At 37.3% G+C, this 21,280-nt stretch overlaps 1 protein-coding gene across 3 annotated transcripts in view; it reads right to left on the bottom strand.

The window, feature by feature from the left end:
* The window catches only part of LOC133656290 (protein TANC2-like), a 255,231-nt gene that overhangs the window by 72,310 nt on the left and 161,641 nt on the right, over positions 1 to 21,280 (bottom strand). For 2 of the 3 annotated variants that reach the window (XM_062057293.1, XM_062057294.1), the window contains exon 3: positions 818 to 966. In XM_062057293.1, the coding sequence (XP_061913277.1) occupies positions 818 to 966 (149 nt within the window). Of the gene's footprint in view, positions 1 to 817; positions 967 to 18,669; positions 18,778 to 21,280 lie in introns of all 3 variants that reach the window. The other variant, XM_062057295.1, reaches the window with a different exon arrangement.

Raw genomic sequence — 21,280 nt, 5'->3', positions numbered from 1 at the left:
GTGAATTGAAAAATGGTGCACCTTATTTTTACAGTAAAATTCTGTAAATGTTATTGTATTTATATTTTTTTACCATAAAATCTGTGGTTGTTTTTTTTTTTTTTTTTTTTTACAGTGCATTACTTTGAATTGAAAAATGGTGCACCTTATTTTTACAGTAAAATTCTGCAAATGTTATTGTATTTATATTTTTTTACCGGAAAATCTGTGGTTGTTTTTTTTGTTTTTTTCTTACAGTGCATTACTGTGAGTTGAAAAATGGTGCACCTTATTTTTACAGTAAAATTCTGCAAATTGTATTGTATTTATTTTTTTTACCGTAAAATCAAAGGTTGTTGTTGTTTTGTTTTTTTTCTACAGTGCATTACTGTAAATAGAAAAACGGTACCAAAGTACAGGAAAATTCTGGTGACAGATGTTTTTTTTTAACCTTAAAATCCAAGGTTGTATTTTTGTTTTTGTTTTCTACAGTGCATTACTGTAAATAGAAAAACGGCACCACCTTTGTTTGTACAGTAAAATGTGACGACTGAGCTGCAGTTTTGTAACTGCAAAACATATTCACTTTTTTTTTTCTTCCTCCAACGCTGATATTTTCAACTCCAGCACTTTTTTAAAATTCTGTTTTCATCTCACGACTTGAATACTTTTACAGCAAATTGTGCTCAAAAGTTGGCGTTAATAACTTTAGCTTCCTTTAAAAATGGGAGTTTTGCATCCGCAGGGAAAACAGCCTTTTGTTTGTCCTTCAAAATAAAAGCTCAGGCTGCCAGCTGGAGGGGGAGGGGGAGGGGGGGGGGGTTACAGGTGGACTTACCTGTCTGGCCTCGGGCTCCTCCATGCTGTAGTGGGGCCCGGCCGGCCCCTCGCTCGCTTTGTCTCCCAGAAGGAAGCCCAGGCGCGTCATCAATGTGTTGGCGGCTTCATCCACAGAGGGGGGGGGGCCCAGCTCCCGGCTCGACTCCCCTGCGGGAGAGAGAGAGAGAGAGAGTGAGAGCAGCTTCTTTTCCGTCCCACAGCCTGAGACGCCCACCTGGGGGCCACACCACCACATCCGGCTCCCCGCGCCCCGACGTCTCCCTCAAGGAAGTCCACAGCGCCTTCATTCGCCTTTTTGCCAGCCGCTCCCGCTGCAACGCTTGGCCTGACACCACAAGCCCCGCCCCTTCCCCGCCCTCACCTGCCAGACACCTGCCCCCCCCCCCCACGCCCCCCCACGCTAGCCTGTTTGCACAAGCTCCCAGCAAGGAGAAGGAAAGCTGCAGAACTCACCGCTCCTTTCCTGACGTGTTGCACCACCGGCTGGATTAGGGGGAAAAAAATAAGCAGCGGCGCCGAGCGGACGTTCGAACACCGGGCGGACGTCGGCGTCAACACAAGCGTGGGCGCGGGACGGTCCCTGCTTAAATAAACACCTTCCCTCTCTGCGCTCCCTTTCCTTTGTCGGCGCTTTCCGGCGGGGCAGGTCGGACCAGCCGGGCGGGTAACCGTTAGACGGTGACACTTTCACACAAACATGGCCGCTCTGTGGCAAGAAAAACACACTGACGTCTTTTAAAGAGAATGATGATAGTTTTGACATGCAAAAACAGTTAGCATGTGGCAAAAAAAAAAAAAAAAAAAAAAAGAACAAAAAAATTAGCATGCTAGCATGCTAATTTTTTTGCTAATTGTACGGCCAAAATACATTGACATGCAAACCTTTTTTGCTAAATGTACAGCCGATACACATTAGCATGCAAACATTTTTGCTAAATGTACAGCCGATACACATTAGCATGCTAACCTTTTTTGCTAATTTTACAGCTGATATACATTAACATGTAAACCTTTTTGCTAAATGCACAGCCGACACACATTAGCATGCTGAACTTTTTCGCACATTTTAAGGCCAACACACATTGGCATGCTAACCTTTTTGCTAATTTTACAGCCGATACACATTAGCATGCTAACACGCTAACTTTTTTGCTAATTGTACGGCCAATATACATTAACATGCAAACCTTTTTTGCTAAATGTACAGCCGATACACATTAGCATGCTAGCATGCTGAACTTTTTCGCTCATTTTACGGCCAATACACATTAGCATGCCAACCTTTTTTGCTAATTTTACAGCCGATATACATTAACATGCAAACATTTTTGCTAAATGTACAGCCGATATACATTAGCATGCTAGCCTTTTTGCAAATTTTACAGCCGATATACATTAACATGTAAACCTTTTTGCTAAATGCACAGCCGACACACATTAGCATGCTGAACTTTTTCGCAAATTTTAAGGCCAACACACATTGGCATGCTAACCTTTTTTGCTAATTTTACAGCCGATATACATTAACATGTAAACCTTTTTGCTAAATGTACAGCCGATACACATTAGCATGCTAGCCTTTTTGCTAATTTTACAGCCAATATACATTAACATGCAAACATTTTTGCTAAATGCACAGCCGACACACATTAGCATGCTGAACTTTTTCGCACATTTTAAGGCCAACACACATTGGCATGCTAACTTTTTTGCTAATTTATATACATGATGATAATGATAATGATACACATTAGCATGCTAACACGCTAACTGTTTTGCTAATTGAACGGCCAATATACATTAACATGCAAACCTTTTTTGCTAAATGTACAGCCGATACACATTAGCATGCTAGCATGCTGAACTTTTTCGCTCATTTTACGGCCAATACACATTAGCATGCCAACCTTTTTTGCTAATTTTACAGCTGATATACATTAACATGCAAACCTTTTTGCTAATTTTACGGCCAATACACATTAGCATGCCAACACGCTAACTTTTTTGCAAATTGTACAGCCAATATACATTAACATGCAAACCTTTTTTGCTATATGTACAGCCGATACACATTAGCATGCTAGCATGCTGAACTTTTTCGCTCATTTTAAGGCCAATACACATTGGCATGCTAACCTTTTTGCTAATTTTACAGCCGATATACATCAACATGCAAACTTTTTTTGCTAAATGTACAGCCGATACACATTAGCATGCTAGCATGCTGAACTTTTTCACTAATTTTACGGCAAATACACATTAGCATGCCAACCTTTTTTGCTAATTTTACAGCCGATATACATTAACATGCAAACCTTTTTGCTAATTTTACAGCCAAAACACATTAGCATGCTAACACGCTAACTTTTTTGTAAATTGTACAGCCAATATACATTAACATGCAAACCTTTTTTGCTATATGTACAGCCGATACACGTTAGCATGCTGAACTTTTTGCTAATTTTACGGCCAATACACATTAGCATGCTAACCTTTTTTGCGAATTTTACAGCCACTATACATTAACATTCAAACCTTTTTTGCTAAATGTACAGCCAATACATTAACATGCCAACGTTAACATGCTAACAGTTAGCATGCTAACGGCTAACATGGCGGCTAATAAGTATTTGATCCTCTGCTGACTCCGCAAGTTAATCACCTTAAAAAGATATGATACATGATATAAATACATGATACATATATAAATACATATATATATATATTCATAATTAAATATATAGAGAGAAAAGTTGACTGTTGCTAGCTAGCAAACAAAAGGCGCAGATAAAAACCTCCTCAGGTTAATTTCCAGGAACAGATCAGATCCTCCCTAAAGACTCCTGGATGCTCCCGTGAGGATCCGAGTTACACATCCGTCTATTTTTAAACTCTGCAGGGATTCACTAACCTGAGGAACATCTTGCTGCCATTTTGTTGCTCTACTCTACTTTGCCGTATTAGACTTTTATTGTTTTCATTTCATTTTATTGCAGGAACTTTATTGTTTGTTCCCTTGTGGAAAAAATGTGTTGAAAAAGCCGGCTTTAGAGCACTAAACCTGCCTAAAACACTTCTTCTCATGTTGTCTCTAAAAGCTAAAAAACTCTCATTTCCTGTTTGACAAAATAAAAGTCCAGTTTTGTTGTCCCCTACACAAGTTAAACCGGATTTCCCCTGGTCCTGTGGTGTTATGTCCGCCTCTCACACATGACCGCCTGCACGTAGCGTCAACAACAACATGAACACACTTTTCCCCCCTCATAGGGACCGTAGTTGTCTGTAAATGATGCAAGGCAAGACCGCTATTACCACACCACCTTAGCCACGCTCACCCTTTAGAGCACAGCTGCAACTTCCTGCCACTAAACCTGCAGAAAATAGTTCTTCTCAGGTTTCTACATGTTTACATTTTCACACTATTTTATTACACTTTATGAAGCATTTCTTACATCATTTTAAGAGATTATAGTTAAGTGTTCAATGTGATTTGACTATTTTGTTGACATTGTTTGAGTGTTTTCCATGTTTGTGTTGACATTTCCTTTCTGCCTTGATAGCTGAGGGATTATAATGAAAGGAAGATTATATTTCAGATATGTAAAAAAAAAAATATATATATATATATAAATAATAATAATAAAATATTAATAATATATTTATAATATTAATAATAAAATACAAAATATAAAACATTTAATAAATATAAAATGTTATATATATGTATATATATATATGTATAAATATAACATAAAAATAAAAAATACATAAAATGTTTACATTTAATATTTTTAGTGTTCAATGTGATTTGACTATTTTGTTGACATTGTTTGAGTGTTTTCCATGTTTGTGTTGACATTTCCTTTCTGCCTTGATAGCTGAGGGATTATAATGAAAGGAAGATTATATTTCAGATATGTAAAAAAATATATAAATATATAAATAATAATAATAAAATATTAATAATATATTTATAATATTATTAATAAAATACAAAATATAAAACATTTAATAAATATAAAATGTTATATATATATATAAATATATAAATAATAATAATAAAATATTAATAATATATTTATAATATTAATAATAAAATACAAAATATAAAACATTTAATAAATATAAAATGTTATATATATATATATATATATATATATATATATATATATATATATATATACATATATATATATATAACATAAAAATAAAAAATACATAAAATGTTTACATTTAATATTTTTAGTGTTCAATGTGATTTGACTATTTTGTTGACATTGTTTGAGTGTTTTCCATGTTTGTGTTGACATTTCCTTCCTGCCTTGATAGCTGAGGGATTATAATCACAGGAAGATTATATTTCAGATACGTAAAAAAAAATATATATATATATATATATATATATGTATGTATAAATAATAATAATAAAATATTAATAATATATTTATAATATTAATAATAAAAAATACAAAATATAAAAAATGTAATAAATATAAAATGTTATATATATATATATATATTTATATATATATATATATATATATATATATTTATATATATATATATATATATATATATACACGTATATATATATATATATATATATATATATATATATATATATATATATATATATATATATACACGTATATATATATATATATATATATGTATAAATATAACATAAAAATAAAAAAATACATAAAATGTTTACATTTAATATTTTTAGTGTTCAATGTGATTTGACTATTTTGTTGACATTGTTTGAGTGTTAAAATGTTATATATATATATATATATATGTTATATATATATATATATATACGTATATATATATATATATATATATATATATATATATATATATTTATATATATATATACGTATATTTATATATATATATATATATATATATATATATATATATATATATATATATATATATATTTATATATATATATATATATATTTATATATATATATATATATATACGTATATATATATATATATATATATATATATATATATATATATATATATATATATATATATATATATATATATATATATATGTATAATTATAACATAAAAATAAAAAATACATAAAATGTTTACATTTAATATTTTTAGTGTTCAATGTGATTTGACTATTTTGTTGACATTGTTTGAGTGTTAAAATGTTATATATATATATATATATATGTTATATATATATATATATATACGTATATATATATATATATATACGTATATATATATATATATATATATTTATATATATATATACGTATATTTATATATATATATATATATATATATATATATATATATATATATATATATATATATATATATATGTATAATTATAACATAAAAATAAAAAATACATAAAATGTTTACATTTAATATTTTTAGTGTTCAATGTGATTTGACTATTTTGTTGACATTGTTTGAGTGTTTTCCATGTTTGTGTTGACATTTAAAATAAAAAAAATGCTAACATTTAACATATTTTTTTCTGGTCCTTATTTTCCTAAGGTCATTAAATAAATCCCTAATTATGGATTATGATATCTAAAACACTGACATGGTGATACAGTTTCCAGCCTAAGATCAACACTACGTCTCACTCTTTAAAGGCGCCCTCTTCTTCTGCAGGATACTTCAAGTACATCACAACTTCTCAGCACTCTGACACCTCCATCTCCCTCATGCCCCCATGTCAAACACACACACACACACACACACACACACACACACACACACACACACACACACACACACACACACACACACACACACACACACACACACACACACACACACACACACACACACCCTCGGATTCCTGAGCTGCAGAGGGAGACAGATGGTCGCCATAGCGACTATCTGCGCGGGCGCAGCTGGGAATGCGCCTGTGTGCAAGGCGCATCTGTTTTGGCCCTGGCTCGCCGCCGTTGCCCCCCCCCCCCCCCCCCGACCGGGCGGGGGCCAGCAGGTGTTCCGCCATGCGAGTGAGACGTCGTCTTCCAGGAAAACTCCGCACAAAGCTCGGGTGAGTTCGGTGCGGAAGAGCCAACAAGATAGATATTGATGCCTGCAACATGTTCCATATAAAAAGCTGGCACAAGTGGCAAAAAAGAGTGAGAAAGTTTAGGAATGTGCATCAAGGACTTATTCGGAACATCCCACAGGTGAGCAGGCTAATTGGGAACAGGTGGGTGCCATTTTTTTTTTTTTTTCTTTTTTTTTTTTTTTCTTAGTTTCTTTTCTAATAAAGTTGTTTTAATATATTTACACACGTGTAAAGTGACTTTGGGTATTTAGAAAAGCGCTATATAAATCCCAGGTAATATTATTATTATTACGATTGGCACTTTTGTCAACAAATGCCTGAGCAATTTGTTGAAGAACAACATTTATCAACCAAGCTATTGCAAGGAATTGAGGGATTTCACCATCTACGCTGCGCAATATCACCAAAAGGTTCAGAGAATGTGGAGAAATCACTGCACGTAAGCCATGATATTACGCACCTTGGATCCCTCAGGCGCCACCGCATCAAAAAGCCACATCGGCGTGTAAAGGATATCACCACACGGGCTCAGGAACACTTCAGAAAACCACTGCCGGTAACTACAGTTGGTCGCTACATCTGTACGTGCGAGTTAACGCTCTACTATGCAAGGCCACAGAAATTTATCAACAACACCCGGAAACGCTAAAAATGGGCCCGAGCTCATCTAAGATAGTGGAAAAGTGTTCTGTGGTCTGACGAGTCCACATTCCAAATTGTTTTCGGAAACTGCGGAGCAAAGAGGAAAAGAACCATCCGGATTGTTCTAGGGTGAAAGTGTAAAAGGCAGCATGTGTGATGGTATGGGGGTGTATTAGTGGCCAAGACATGGGTAACTTACACATCTGTGAAGGTACATACACGTAAGCTATGATATTACGCACCTTGGATCCCTCAGGCGCCACTGCATCAAAAAATGACATCGGTGTGTAAAGGATATCACCACACGGGCTCAGAAACACTTTAGAAAACCACTGTCGGTAACTACAGTTGGTCGCTACATCTGTACGTGCGAGTTGAAACTCTACTATGCAAGGCCACAGAAATTTATCAACAACACCCGGAAACGCTAAAATGGGCCCGAGCTCATCTAAGATAGTGGGAAAGTGTTCTGTGGTCTGACGAGTCCACATTACAAATTGTTTTTGGAAACTGCGGACCAAAGAGGAAAAGAACCATCCGGATTGTTCTAGGGTGCAAAGTGTAAAAGGCAGCATGTGTGATGGTATGGGGGTGTATTAGTGGCCAAGACATGGGTAACTTACACATCTGGGAAGGCACCATTAATGCTGAAAGGTACATACAGGTTTTGGAGCAACATTTGTTGCCACCCGAGCAACGTTACCATGGACGCCCCTGCTTATTTCGGCCGATACTGATATCGGCTTGCGCAATATAGACGATACGTAATACAAACACCGTGATAACGTTGACGATACAAATGTGACCCGCCACAAGCAAACCAGCGTGAAGTCACCGATCCTCGCCAAACAAAGTCTGTTCCTTACAAAGTAGCGTTATCACTGGAGGACCAGGACTAGCTCAACATGCTGCAGAGAGGATACAGGAAGCCATGCTAACTGCTAAGCTAGAAGGCCCGTCAAATCTGTTTAGCATTCCAGCCTGGAAAAGTAGCAGCAAACATATTTACACACGTCTGATACGGCTGTCAAACGTGCTGATGACTAAGTAGGATCTTATTACGCTCCGTATGCGGATGACCTCCTTTTCAGATGCTAAATCCCGGCTTAAATTGACGGGATTTCACAAGCTTTTGTCCACAAACTCACACTCGCACACCCTGAAGGTCTGAAGTGACTCAGTCGGATTATTTGTTTTGCAGCCAATGACGCTGCGGAATCAACCACAAACAAGATACTCCTCCACCCGTCTTTTGTTGGGACGCAACTCCTTAGGGCTCTCCGAAATGTTTATCAAGAAATAGACAAGATAGGGGGCCAATTTACCTGCTAGCATAGAATGTTAGCTTGTTATCATGGGAACAGTTAGCATACTTGCAGGATGGAGACACGTCCTAAAATGCATTAATTTTGGGTTCAAATGATCAAAATTAAACAAAATGCCAGCATAAAACGTTAGCCCGCTAACATTAATGTGATACCATGAGAAAAGTTAGCATACTTCTAAGACGACGCCGTGTATAAAAAGCCAGGATTTTAAGGTTTGAATAAATAAAATTAGCAAAAAAATGCTAGCGTAAAATGTTAGCATGCTAACGTTAGCATGATGCCATAAGAAATGTTAGCATACTTCTAAGATGACGCCGTGTATAAAAAAGACGTTAGCATGATGCCATAAGAAATGTTAGCATACTTCTAAGATAACGCCGTGTATAAAAAAGCCGGGGTTTTAAGGTTTGAATAAATAAAATTAGCAAAAAAATGCTAGCGTAAAATGTTAGCATGCTAACGTTAGCATGATGCCATAAGAAATGTTAGCATACTTCTAAGATGACGCCGTGTATAAAAAAGACGTTAGCATGATGCCATAAGAAATGTTAGCATACTTCTAAGATAACGCCGTGTATAAAAAGCCAGGATTTCAAGGTTAGAATAAATAAAATGATGCAAAATGCTGGTGTTGTTGTGTGTTCTTTGTGTTGTTGCATCACAGGTGTGCAGAGTGAGCAGGTTGCACAGGTGAGTGGCCGACAGGTGACTTAGCAGCAATTAGTGCTGACTCATCAATGTTTGACTACGGCGTGGAAGCAGGATGTGCATTTCTTTATTTCTTTTACAGAGAGTTACTGTGAATTGTACAACTACCACTTTTATTTTTATGGTAGCATTCTGGCAACTTAGATGCTTTTTATTTGTTTTTACTGTAAAATCTACAGTCCTAGTTTTTATTTTTTTTGCATTATTTTTATGATTATTTTATTAATATTTGTACTTTAATTTTTACTGTAAAATTCTGGCAACTGAGTAGTTTTTACAGTGCATTACTGTAAACAGAAAAACGGTCCCACATTTATTAAAAAAAACGTTTTATTTATTTTTTTACTTCTATTTTTACAGTAAAAAAAAATTTTTTTTGCAACAAAATCGAATCAAATTTTTAAAAAAATGAATACAATGTTTACAGTGCATTACTGTAAACACTAAAATGTTTATTATTATTTAAAACATTTTTTAACTTCTTTTTTTTCAGTAAAATTCTGGTGACTGAGCTGCCAGTTGTTGTTTTTTTTGTGTTTTTTTTAAAAACACAAAATACAATTAAAAAAAAACAAAAAACAAATGAATACAATTTTTAGAGTGCATTACTGTAAACACTAAAACGTTTATTATTATTATTATTGTTATTATTATCATTATTATTATTTTACTTATATTTTTACAGTAAAATCCTGTGGACTGAGCTGCCATTTTTTAGTTGTTGTTTTTTTAAACACAAAATTTAAAAATAAATAAAAATGAATACAATGTTTACAGTGCATTACTGTAAACACTAAAATTTTACTACTATTTTTTCAGTAATTTTTCTTGTTTGTTTTTAACCACAAAATAAAATAAAAAAACAAAAAAAAACAAATGAATACAATTTTTACTAAAACGTTAATTTTTTTAAACTGCTATATATATATATATATATATATATATATATATATATATATATATATATATATATATATATATATATATATATATATATATATATATATATATATATATATACACACATATACACACATATATATATATACATATATATATATATATATATATATATATATATATATATATATATATATATATATATACATACACACACATATATATATATATATATATATATATATATATATATATATATATATATATATATATATATATATATATATATATATATATATATATATATTAATCGTAAAATTTACGGCCATTGTTTTTATTATTTTTATTATAATTTTATGATATTATCATTTGTACTTTTGTTTTTACAGTAAAATTTTGGCGACTGAGCTACCAGTTTTGGGTTGTTGTTTTTATAGTTCTCTACTGTAAATAGAAAAAAATTATACAACTGTTAATTTTACAGTCAAATTCTGGGGACTGAGCTGCCAGTTTTGGTTTGTTTTGGTGTTTTTTTTTAAACACAAAATACAATTAAAAAAAACAAAAAACAAATGAATACAATTTTTAGAGTGCATTACTGTAAACACTAAAACGTTTATTATTATTATTATTATTATTATTATTATTATTATTATTGTCACTATTATCATTATTATTATTATTATTTTACTTATATTTTCACAGTAAAATCCTGTGGACTGAGCTGCCATTTTTTGGTTATTGTTTTTTTTAACACAAAATTAAAAAATAAATAAATTTGAATACAATGTTTACAGTGCATTACTGTAAACACTAAAATTTGACTTTTTTTTTTTTTAAATTGTAACTTCTATTATTTTCAGTAATTTTTTTTGTTTGTTTTTAACCACAAAATAAAATTAAAAAATTAAAAAAAACAAATGAATACAATTTTTACTAAAACGTTTATTTTTTTAAACTGCTATATCTATATACCCGCGGTCGGAACCAGTGGGGTCGGGTGCGCTGCCAATTGGATGGCGGTGAAAGTGGAGGCTCCGGACGGACCAATTCGGGGCAGCAGAGGCTGACTTTCGGGACGTGGAACGTCTCTACGCTGGTGGGGAAGGAGCCTGAGCTGGTGCGAGAGGTGGAGCGCTACCGGTTGGATCTGGTGGGGCTTACCTCTACGCATAGCAAGGGCTCTGAAACCACACTCCTGGACAAGGGATGGACCTTGTTCACTTCTGGAGTTGCTCAGGGTGTGAGGGCACAGGCGGGTGTGGGGATACTCACGAGTCCCCGGCTGAGTGCCTGTACGTTGGAGTTCACCCCAGTGGACAAGAGGGTCGCCTCCCTTCGCCTTAGGGTTGGAGGGGGGAAAACTCTGACTGTTGTTTGTGCATACGCACCAAACAGGAGTTCAGAGTATTCAGCCTTCTTGGATACCTTGCATGGGGTCCTGTATGGGGCGCCGGCAGGGGATTCCATAGTCTTGCTGGGGGACTTCAACGCGCACGTGGGCAATGACAGTGATACTTGGACTGGCGTGATTGGGAGGAACGGTCTCCCTGATCTGAACCTGAGTGGTGGATTGTTATTGGACTTCTGTGCTAGTCACGGACTTGCGATAACAAACACCATGTTCAAGCATAAGGATGCTCATAGGTGTACCTGGTACCAGAGCACCCTAGGCCAAAGATCAATGATCGATTTTGTAATCGTATCAGCTGATCTGAGGCCGTATGTTTTGGACACTCGGGTGAAGAGAGGGGCTGAACTGTCAACTGATCACCATCTGGTGGTGAGTTGGGTTAGATGGCGGGGGAAACCTCTGGACAGACCTGGCAAACCCAAGCGTGTAGTGCGGGTGAACTGGGAACGTTTGGAGGAGTCCTCTGTCCGGAAGGACTTCAACTCCCACCTCCGGCGGGACTTCTCTGCCATCCCTGTGGAGGTTGGGGACATTGAACAGGAATGGGCAATGTTCAAAGCCTCTATTGCTAAAGCTGCAGATGCGAGCTGTGGCCAGAAGGTCTTAGGTGCCTCAAGGGGCGGTAACCCTCGAACACCCTGGTGGACAGTGGTGGTCAGGGAAGCCGTCCGACTGAAGAAGGAGTCCTACCGGGGTATGTTATCCCGGGGGACTCCGGAGGCAGTTGCAAGGTACCGACGGGCCCGAAGGGCAGCGGCCGTGGCTGTGGACGAGGCTAAGCAGAGGGTGTGGGAGCAGTTCGGGGAATCCATGGAGAAGGACTATCGGGCGGCACCAAAGCTGTTCTGGAAGACCATACGGCACCTCAGGAGGGGGAAGCAGGGAACCATCCAAGCTGTGTACGGCAAGGATGGGACTTTGCTGACTTCAAGTGAGGAAGTCGTGGGGCGTTGGAAAGAGCACTTTGAGGAACTCCTGAACCCAAATACATCAGACACACCCTCCCTGATAGGAGCAGGGCCTGAGGATGATGGGGGATCGACGTCGATCTCTCGGAGTGAAGTCACTGAGGTAGTTAGACAACTCCACAGTGGCAAAGCTCCGGGGGTTGACGAGATCCGTCCAGAAATGCTGAAGGCTCTGGGTGTTGATGGGCTGTCTTGGTTGATACGCCTTTTCAACATTGCGTGGAAGTCTGGGACAGTGCCGAGGGAGTGGCAGACTGGGGTGGTGGTTCCCCTTTTCAAAAAGGGGGACCAGAGGGTGTGTGCTAATTACAGGGGTATCACACTACTCAGCCTCCCTGGGAAAGTTTACGCCAAGGTACTGGAAAGGAGGGTCCGGCCGATAGTCGAACCTCAGATTCAAGAGGAGCAATGTGGATTCCGTCCTGGTCGTGGAACAACTGACCAACTCTTTACGCTTGCGGGAATCCTGGAGAGGGCCTGGGAGTATGCCTATCCAGTCTACATGTGTTTTGTGGATTTGGAGAAGGCGTATGACCGCGTCCCTCGGGAGATCTTGTGGGAGGTGCTGAGGGAGTACGGAGTGAGGGGAACCCTGCTGAGGGCCATCCAATCTCTGTACAACCAAAGCGAGAGTTGTGTCCGGGTGCTTGGATGTAAGTCGGATCCGTTTCCAGTGGGGGTTGGTCTCCGCCAGGGCTGCGCTCTGTCACCTATCCTGTTTGTGATTTTCATGGACAGGATTTCTAGGCGGAGTCGTTGCCGTGGCGGAGAGGGTATACGTCTCGGGGGGCTAAAGGTTGCGTCACTGCTGTTTGCAGATGATGTGGTCCTGATGGCACCTTCGGTTCGTGACCTTCAGCTCTCACTGGATCGGTTCGCAGCCGAGTGTTCAGCGGCTGGAATGAGGATCAGCATCTCCAAATCTGAGGCCATGGTTCTCAGCAGGAAACCGATGGTTTGTACAGTCCGGGTAGGGGACAGGACTCTGTCCCAGGTGGAGGAGTTTAAGTATCTCGGGGTCTTGTTCACGAGTGAGGGAAAGATGGAGAAGGAAATCAGCCGGAGAATCGGAGCAGCTGGGGCAGTATTGCAGTCTCTCTGCCGCACTGTTGTGACGAAACGGGAGCTGAGCCAGAAGGCAAAGCTCTCGGTCTACCGAGCTATCTACATTCCTACTCTCACCTATGGTCATGAAGTGTGGGTAATGACCGAAAGAATAAGATCGCGGATACAAGCGGCCGAAATGAGTTTCCTCAGAAGGGTGGCTGGCATCTCCCTTAGAGATAGGGTGAGAAGTGCAGTCACCCGAGAGAGACTCGGAGTAGAGCCGCTGCTCCTTCGCTTGGAAAGGAGCCAGCTTAGGTGGTTCGGGCATCTCGTGCGGATGCCTCACGAGCGTCTCCCTAGGGAGGTCCTCGTTGCACGTCCCACTGGGAGGAGGCCCCCCGGCAGGCCAAGGACCAGATGGGGGGATTACATCTCCTCTCTGGCCTGGGAACGCTTCGGGATTCCCCAGGAGGAAGTCGCAAATGTTGCTCTGGAGAGGGAAGTCTGGGGGTCTTTGCTGGAGCTGCTGTCCCCGCGACCCCATTCCGGATAAGCGGTTGAAGATGGATGGATGGATATATATATATATATATAATTTTTTATTTTATTTTATGATATTATCATTTGTACTTTTATTTTTACAGTAAAATTTTGGCGACTGAGCTACCAGTTTTGGGTTGTTGTTTTTATAGTACTCTACTGTAAATAGAAAAAATTATACAACTGTTAATTTTACAATCAAATTCTGGGGACTGAGCTGCCAGTTTTGGGGTTTTTTTTGGCACAAAATTTTAAAAAAGAAAAAAGAAAAAGAAAAATGAATAAAATTTTTGCTGAAACGTTTATTTTAATTTTTTTTTTAACTTCTATTTTTACAGTAAAATCCTGGCAAATTAGCTGACCTATATATATTTTTTTTAACCGTAAAATTTACGGCCGTTGTTTATATTATTAGTTTACTATATTATCATTCGTACTTTTATTTTTACAGTAAAATTATGGGGACTGCGCTGCCAATTGTTTGTTATACAATGTATACATCATTTACAGTGCATTTATCTTTTTTTTTTTTAACTTCTATTTTTACAGTAAAATCTTGAGGACTGAGCTTCCAGTCTTTTTTTCAAACACAAAATAAATTTAAAAAATAAACATTTTTTTTACAGTGCATTACTGTAAACACTAAAACGTTTATTATGATTATTATTATTATTATTATTATTATTTTACTTATATTTTTACAGTACAATCCTGTGGACTGTGGTGCTAGTTTTTTTGTTGTTGTTTTTTTTTTTTACCACAAAACAAAACAATTTAAAAAATGACTAAAATTTTTACAGTGCATTACTGTAAACACTAAAACGTTTATTATTATTTATTTAAAAAAAACGTTTACTTGTATTTTTACATTAAAATTGTGGGGACTGAGCTGCCAGTTTTTTGGGTTTTTTTCAATATAAAATAAAAAAATTAAGAATACAATTTTTACAGTGCATTATTACTGTGAAGACTAAAACGTTTATTATTATTTAATTTTTTACTTCTATTTTTACAGTAAAATCATGGGGACTGAGCTGGCATTTTTTGTTTTTTTCTTTTTACCACAAAATGGAAAACAATTAAACTGAATAAATTTTTTACAGTGCATTACTGTAACAATTAAAACGTTTATTATTGTATATGTATTTTTTTACTCCTATTTTTACAGTAAAATTCTGGGGACTGAGCTGCCATTTTTTGTGTTTCTTTTAAACCCATCCATCCATCCATCCATCCATCTTCTTCCGCTTATCCGAGGTCGGGTCGCGGGGGCAGCAGCCTAAGCAGGGAAACCCAGACTTCCCTCTCCCCAGCCACTTGGTCCATCTCTTTTTTAAACCACAAAATAAATAAATACAATTTTTACAGTGCATTTCTGTAAACACTAAAACTTTTATTATTATAAAAAAATTTATTTTAACTTCTATTTTTACAGTAAAATCCTGGAAACTGAGCTGCCGATTTTTTTAATTTATTTTTTTAACCACAAAATAAAATAAAAATAAAGAAAATAATAACATTTTTACAATGCATTACTGTAAACACTAAAAAACGTTTATTATAATTTTTTCTTTTTTTGTAATTCTATTTTTACAGTAAAATCCTGGGGACCGAGCTGCCAGTTTTTGTTTTATCAGGGTTTTTTTTTTTACAACAAAATAAAAAGAATTTAAAAAAAAAAGGGAGAGCAACATGAAGACCACCTATAACAAGTCTAAGTGAAGATGAAGACCCCCTATAACAAGTCTAAGTGAAGATGAAGACCACCTATAACAAGTCTAAGGGAAGATGAAGACCACCTATAACAAGTCTAAGTGAAGATGAAGACCACCTAAAAACAAGTCTAAGTGAAGATGAAGACCACCTATAACAAGTCTAAGTGAAGATGAAGACCACCTATAACAAGTCTAAGTGAAGATGAAGACCACCTATAACAAGTCTAAGTGAAGATGAAGACCACCTATAACAAGTCTAAGGGAAGATGAAGACCCCCTATAACAAGTCTAAGTGAAGATGAAGACCACCTATAACAAGTCTAAGGGAAGATGAAGACCACCTATAACAAGTCTAAGTGAAGATGAAGACCCCCTATAACAAGTCTAAGTGAAGATGAAGACCACCTATAACAAGTCTAAGGGAAGATGAAGACCACCTATAACAAGTCTAAGTGAAGATGAAGACCACCTAAAAACAAGTCTAAGTGAAGATGAAGACCACCTATAACAAGTCTAAGTGAAGATGAAGACCACCTATAACAAGTCTAAGTGAAGATGAAGACCACCTATAACAAGTCTAAGTGAAGATGAAGACCACCTATAACAAGTCTAAGGGAAGATGAAGACCACCTATAACAAGTCTAAGGGAAGATGAAGACCACCTATAACAAGTCTAAGTGAAGATGAAGACCACCTATAACAAGTCTAAGTGAAGATGAAGACCACCTATAACAAGTCTAAGTGAAGATGAAGACCACCTATAAAAAGTCTAAGTGAAGATGAAGACCACCTATAACAAGTCTAAGTGAAGATGAAGACCACCTATAACAAGTCTAAGTGAAGATGAAGACCACCTATAACAAGTCTAAGTGAAGATGAAGACCACCTATAAAAAGTCTAAGTGAAGATGAAGACCACCTATAACAAGTCTAAGTGAAGATGAAGACCACCTATAACAAGTCTAAGTGAAGATGAAGACCACCTATAACAAGTCTAAGTGAAGATGAAGACCACCTATAACAAGTCTAAGTGAAGATGAAGACCACCTATAAAAAGTCTAAGTGAAGATGAAGACCACCTATAACAAGTCTAAGTGAAGATGAAGACCACCTATAACAAGTCTAAGTGAAGATGAAGACCACCTATAACAAGTCTAAGTGAAGATGAAGACCACCTATAACAAGTCTAAGTGAAGATGAAGACCACCTATAACAAGTCTAAGTGAAGATGAAGACCACCTATAACAAGTCTAAGGGAAGATGAAGACCACCTATAACAAGTCTAAGTGAAGATGAAGACCACCTATAACAAGTCTAAGGGAAGATGAAGACCACCTATAACAAGTCTAAGTGAAGATGAAGACCACCTATAACAAGTCTAAGTGAAGATGAAGACCACCTATAACAAGTCTAAGGGAAGATGAAGACCACCTATAACAAGTCTAAGTGAAGATGAAGACCACCTATAACAAGTCTAAGTGAAGATGAAGACCACCTATAACAAGTCTAAGTGAAGATGAAGACCACCTATAACAAGTCTAAGTGAAGATGAAGACCACCTATAACAAGTCTAAGTGAAGATGAAGACCACCTATAACAAGTCTAAGTGAAGATGAAGACCACCTATAACAAGTCTAAGGGAAGATGAAGACCACCTATAACAAGTCTAAGTGAAGATGAAGACCACCTATAACAAGTCTAAGTGAAGATGAAGACCACCTATAACAAGTCTAAGTGAAGATGAAGACCACCTATAACAAGTCTAAGTGAAGATGAAGACCACCTATAACAAGTCTAAGGGAAGATGAAGACCACCTATAACAAGTCTAAGGGAAGATGAAGACCACCTATAACAAGTCTAAGGGAAGATGAAGACCACCTATAACAAGTCTAAGGGAAGATGAAGACCACCTATAACAAGTCTAAGGGAAGATGAAGACCACCTATAACAAGTCTAAGTGAAGATGAAGACCACCTATAACAAGTCTAAGGGAAGATGAAGACCACCTATAACAAGTCTAAGGGAAGATGAAGACCACCTATAACAAGTCTAAGGGAAGATGAAGACCACCTATAACAAGTCTAAGGGAAGATGAAGACCACCTATAACAAGTCTAAGGGAAGATGAAGACCACCTATAACAAGTCTAAGGGAAGATGAAGACCACCTATAACAAGTCTAAGTGAAGATGAAGACCACCTATAACAAGTCTAAGTGAAGATGAAGACCACCTATAAGTGTGAAGAACACCTACTTGGAGGTCCAGGGGGGCACAAGAGAGGCTGGCACACAGAGAGGTCCACCATGTTGCACCCACACAAACAAGAAGTGACCTGCTTTAGCATCCCACAATGCACCAGCGGGGGTGGGCGGAGTCTGGGGTGTTGGATTAGAGAGCGAGCTCTGACTCCAGGAATTAGACTCCTCCTTCATTCAGCCTGCACACGCTCACACTAACTGGCATGCAGGTGGCGACACAACAAGGGGGGGGGGGGGGGGGGTCAGAAACTTACCGGGGCGTATTCCCTCCAGGTGGGGGGGGCTCTTGGCGAGGTCGGGGGAGCCGAGCTCCGATTGCGGAATGCGAGGGCTCTCCACGAACTTTGCTTTCCGCAGAGGGGCTGGGAGCAGACACACACACACACACACACACACACACACACACACACACACACACACACACACACACACACACACACACACACACACACACACACACACACACACACACACACACACACACACACACGTTGAGGGAGACAACACACACACACACACACACACACACACACACACACATATATATGTCAATTAGGGAGAGGGAGGGTGAAACAAGGATGGGAGGACAGGAAGTGTGTGACGCAGCATGTTACTATTGCATCATCGTTACTATTGCCTCATCGTTACTATTGCATCATCTTTACTATTGCATCATCGTTACTATTGCCTCATCGTTACTATTGCCTCATCATTACTATTGCATCATCGTTACTATTGCATCATCGTTACTATTGCCTCATCTTACTATTGCATCATCATTACTATTGCATCATCGTTACTATTGCCTCATCGTTACTATTGCCTCATCATTACTATTGCATCATCGTTACTATTGCCTCATCCTTACTATTGCATCATCGTTACTATTGCATCACCGTTACTATTGCCTCATCATTACTATTGCCTCATCATTACTATTGCATCATCGTTACTATTGCATCACCGTTACTATTGCCTCATCATTACTATTGCATCACCGTTACTATTGCATCATCATTACTATTGCATCATCGTTACTATTGCCTCATCGTTACTATTGCCTCATCATTACTATTGCATCATCGTTACTATTGCCTCATCGTTACTATTGCCTCATCATTACTATTGCATCATCGTTACTATTGCATCACCGTTACTATTGCCTCATCATTACTATTGCATCACCGTTACTATTGCATCATCATTACTATTGCATCATCGTTACTATTGCCTCATCGTTACTATTGCCTCATCATTACTATTGCATCATCGTTACTATTGCCTCATCATTACTATTGCATCATCGTTACTATTGCCTCATCGTTACTATTGCCTCATCATTACTATTGCATCATCGTTACTATTGCCTCATCGTTACTATTGCATCATCATTACTATTGCATCATCGTTACTATTGCCTCATCATTACTATTGCATCATCGTTACTATTGCATCATCGTTACTATTGCCTCATCGTTACTATTGCATCATCGTTACTATTGCATCATCGTTACTATTGCCTCATCGTTACTATTGCCTCATCATTACTATTGCATCATCGTAACTATTGCATCACCGTTACTATTGTCTCATTATTACTATTGCATCACCGTTACTATTGCATCATCATTACTATTGCATCATCGTTACTATTGCCTCATCGTTACTATTGCCTCATCATTACTATTGCATCATCATTACTATTGCATCATCGTTACTATTGCCTCATCGTTACTATTGCCTCATCATTACTATTGCATCATAGTTACTATTGCCTCATCGTTACTATTGCCTCATTGTTACTATTGCCTCATCGATACTATTGCCTCATCATTACTATTGCATCATCGTTACTATTGCCTCATCGTTACTATTGCCTCATCATTACTATTGCATCATCGTTACTATTGCCTCATCGTTACTATTGCATCATCGTTACTATTGCCTCATCGATACTATTGCCTCATCGTTACTATTGCATCATCGTTACTATTGCCCCATCATTACTATTGCATCATCATTACTATTGCATCATCGTTACTATTGCCTCATCGATACTATTGCCTCATCGTTACTATTGCATCATCGTTACTATTGCCTCATCGATAATATTGCCTCATCATTACTATTGCATCATCGTTACTATTGCCCCATCATTACTATTGCATCATCGTTACTATTGCCTCATCATTACTATTGCATCACCGTTACTATTGCATCATCATTACTATTGCATCATCGTTACTATTGCCTCATCGTTACTATTGCCTCATCATTACTATTGCATCATCGTTACTATTGCCTCATCGTTACTATTGCCTCATCATTACTATTGCATCATCGTTACTATTGCATCACCGTTACTATTGCCTCATCATTACTATTGCATCACCGTTACTATTGCATCATCATTACTATTGCATCATCGTTACTATTGCCTCATCGTTACTATTGCCTCATCATTACTATTGCATCATCGTTACTATTGCCTCATCATTACTATTGCATCATCGTTACTATTGCCTCATCGTTACTATTGCCTCATCATTACTATTGCATCATCGTTACTATTGCCTCATCGTTACTATTGCATCATCATTACTATTGCATCATCGTTACTATTGCCTCATCATTACTATTGCATCATCGTTACTATTGCATCATCGTTACTATTGCCTCATCGTTGCTATTGCATCATCGTTACTATTGCATCATCGTTACTATTGCCTCATCGTTACTATTGCCTCATCATTACTATTGCATCATCGTAACTATTGCATCACCGTTACTATTGTCTCATTATTACTATTGCATCACCGTTACTATTGCATCATCATTACTATTGCATCATCGTTACTATTGCCT

The sequence above is a fragment of the Entelurus aequoreus genome, linkage group LG08 (assembly GCF_033978785.1).
Source record: "Entelurus aequoreus isolate RoL-2023_Sb linkage group LG08, RoL_Eaeq_v1.1, whole genome shotgun sequence".
In the NCBI taxonomy this organism is placed as follows: Eukaryota; Metazoa; Chordata; class Actinopteri; order Syngnathiformes; family Syngnathidae; genus Entelurus; species Entelurus aequoreus.
This window is presented reverse-complemented; position numbering and strand designations above follow the sequence as displayed.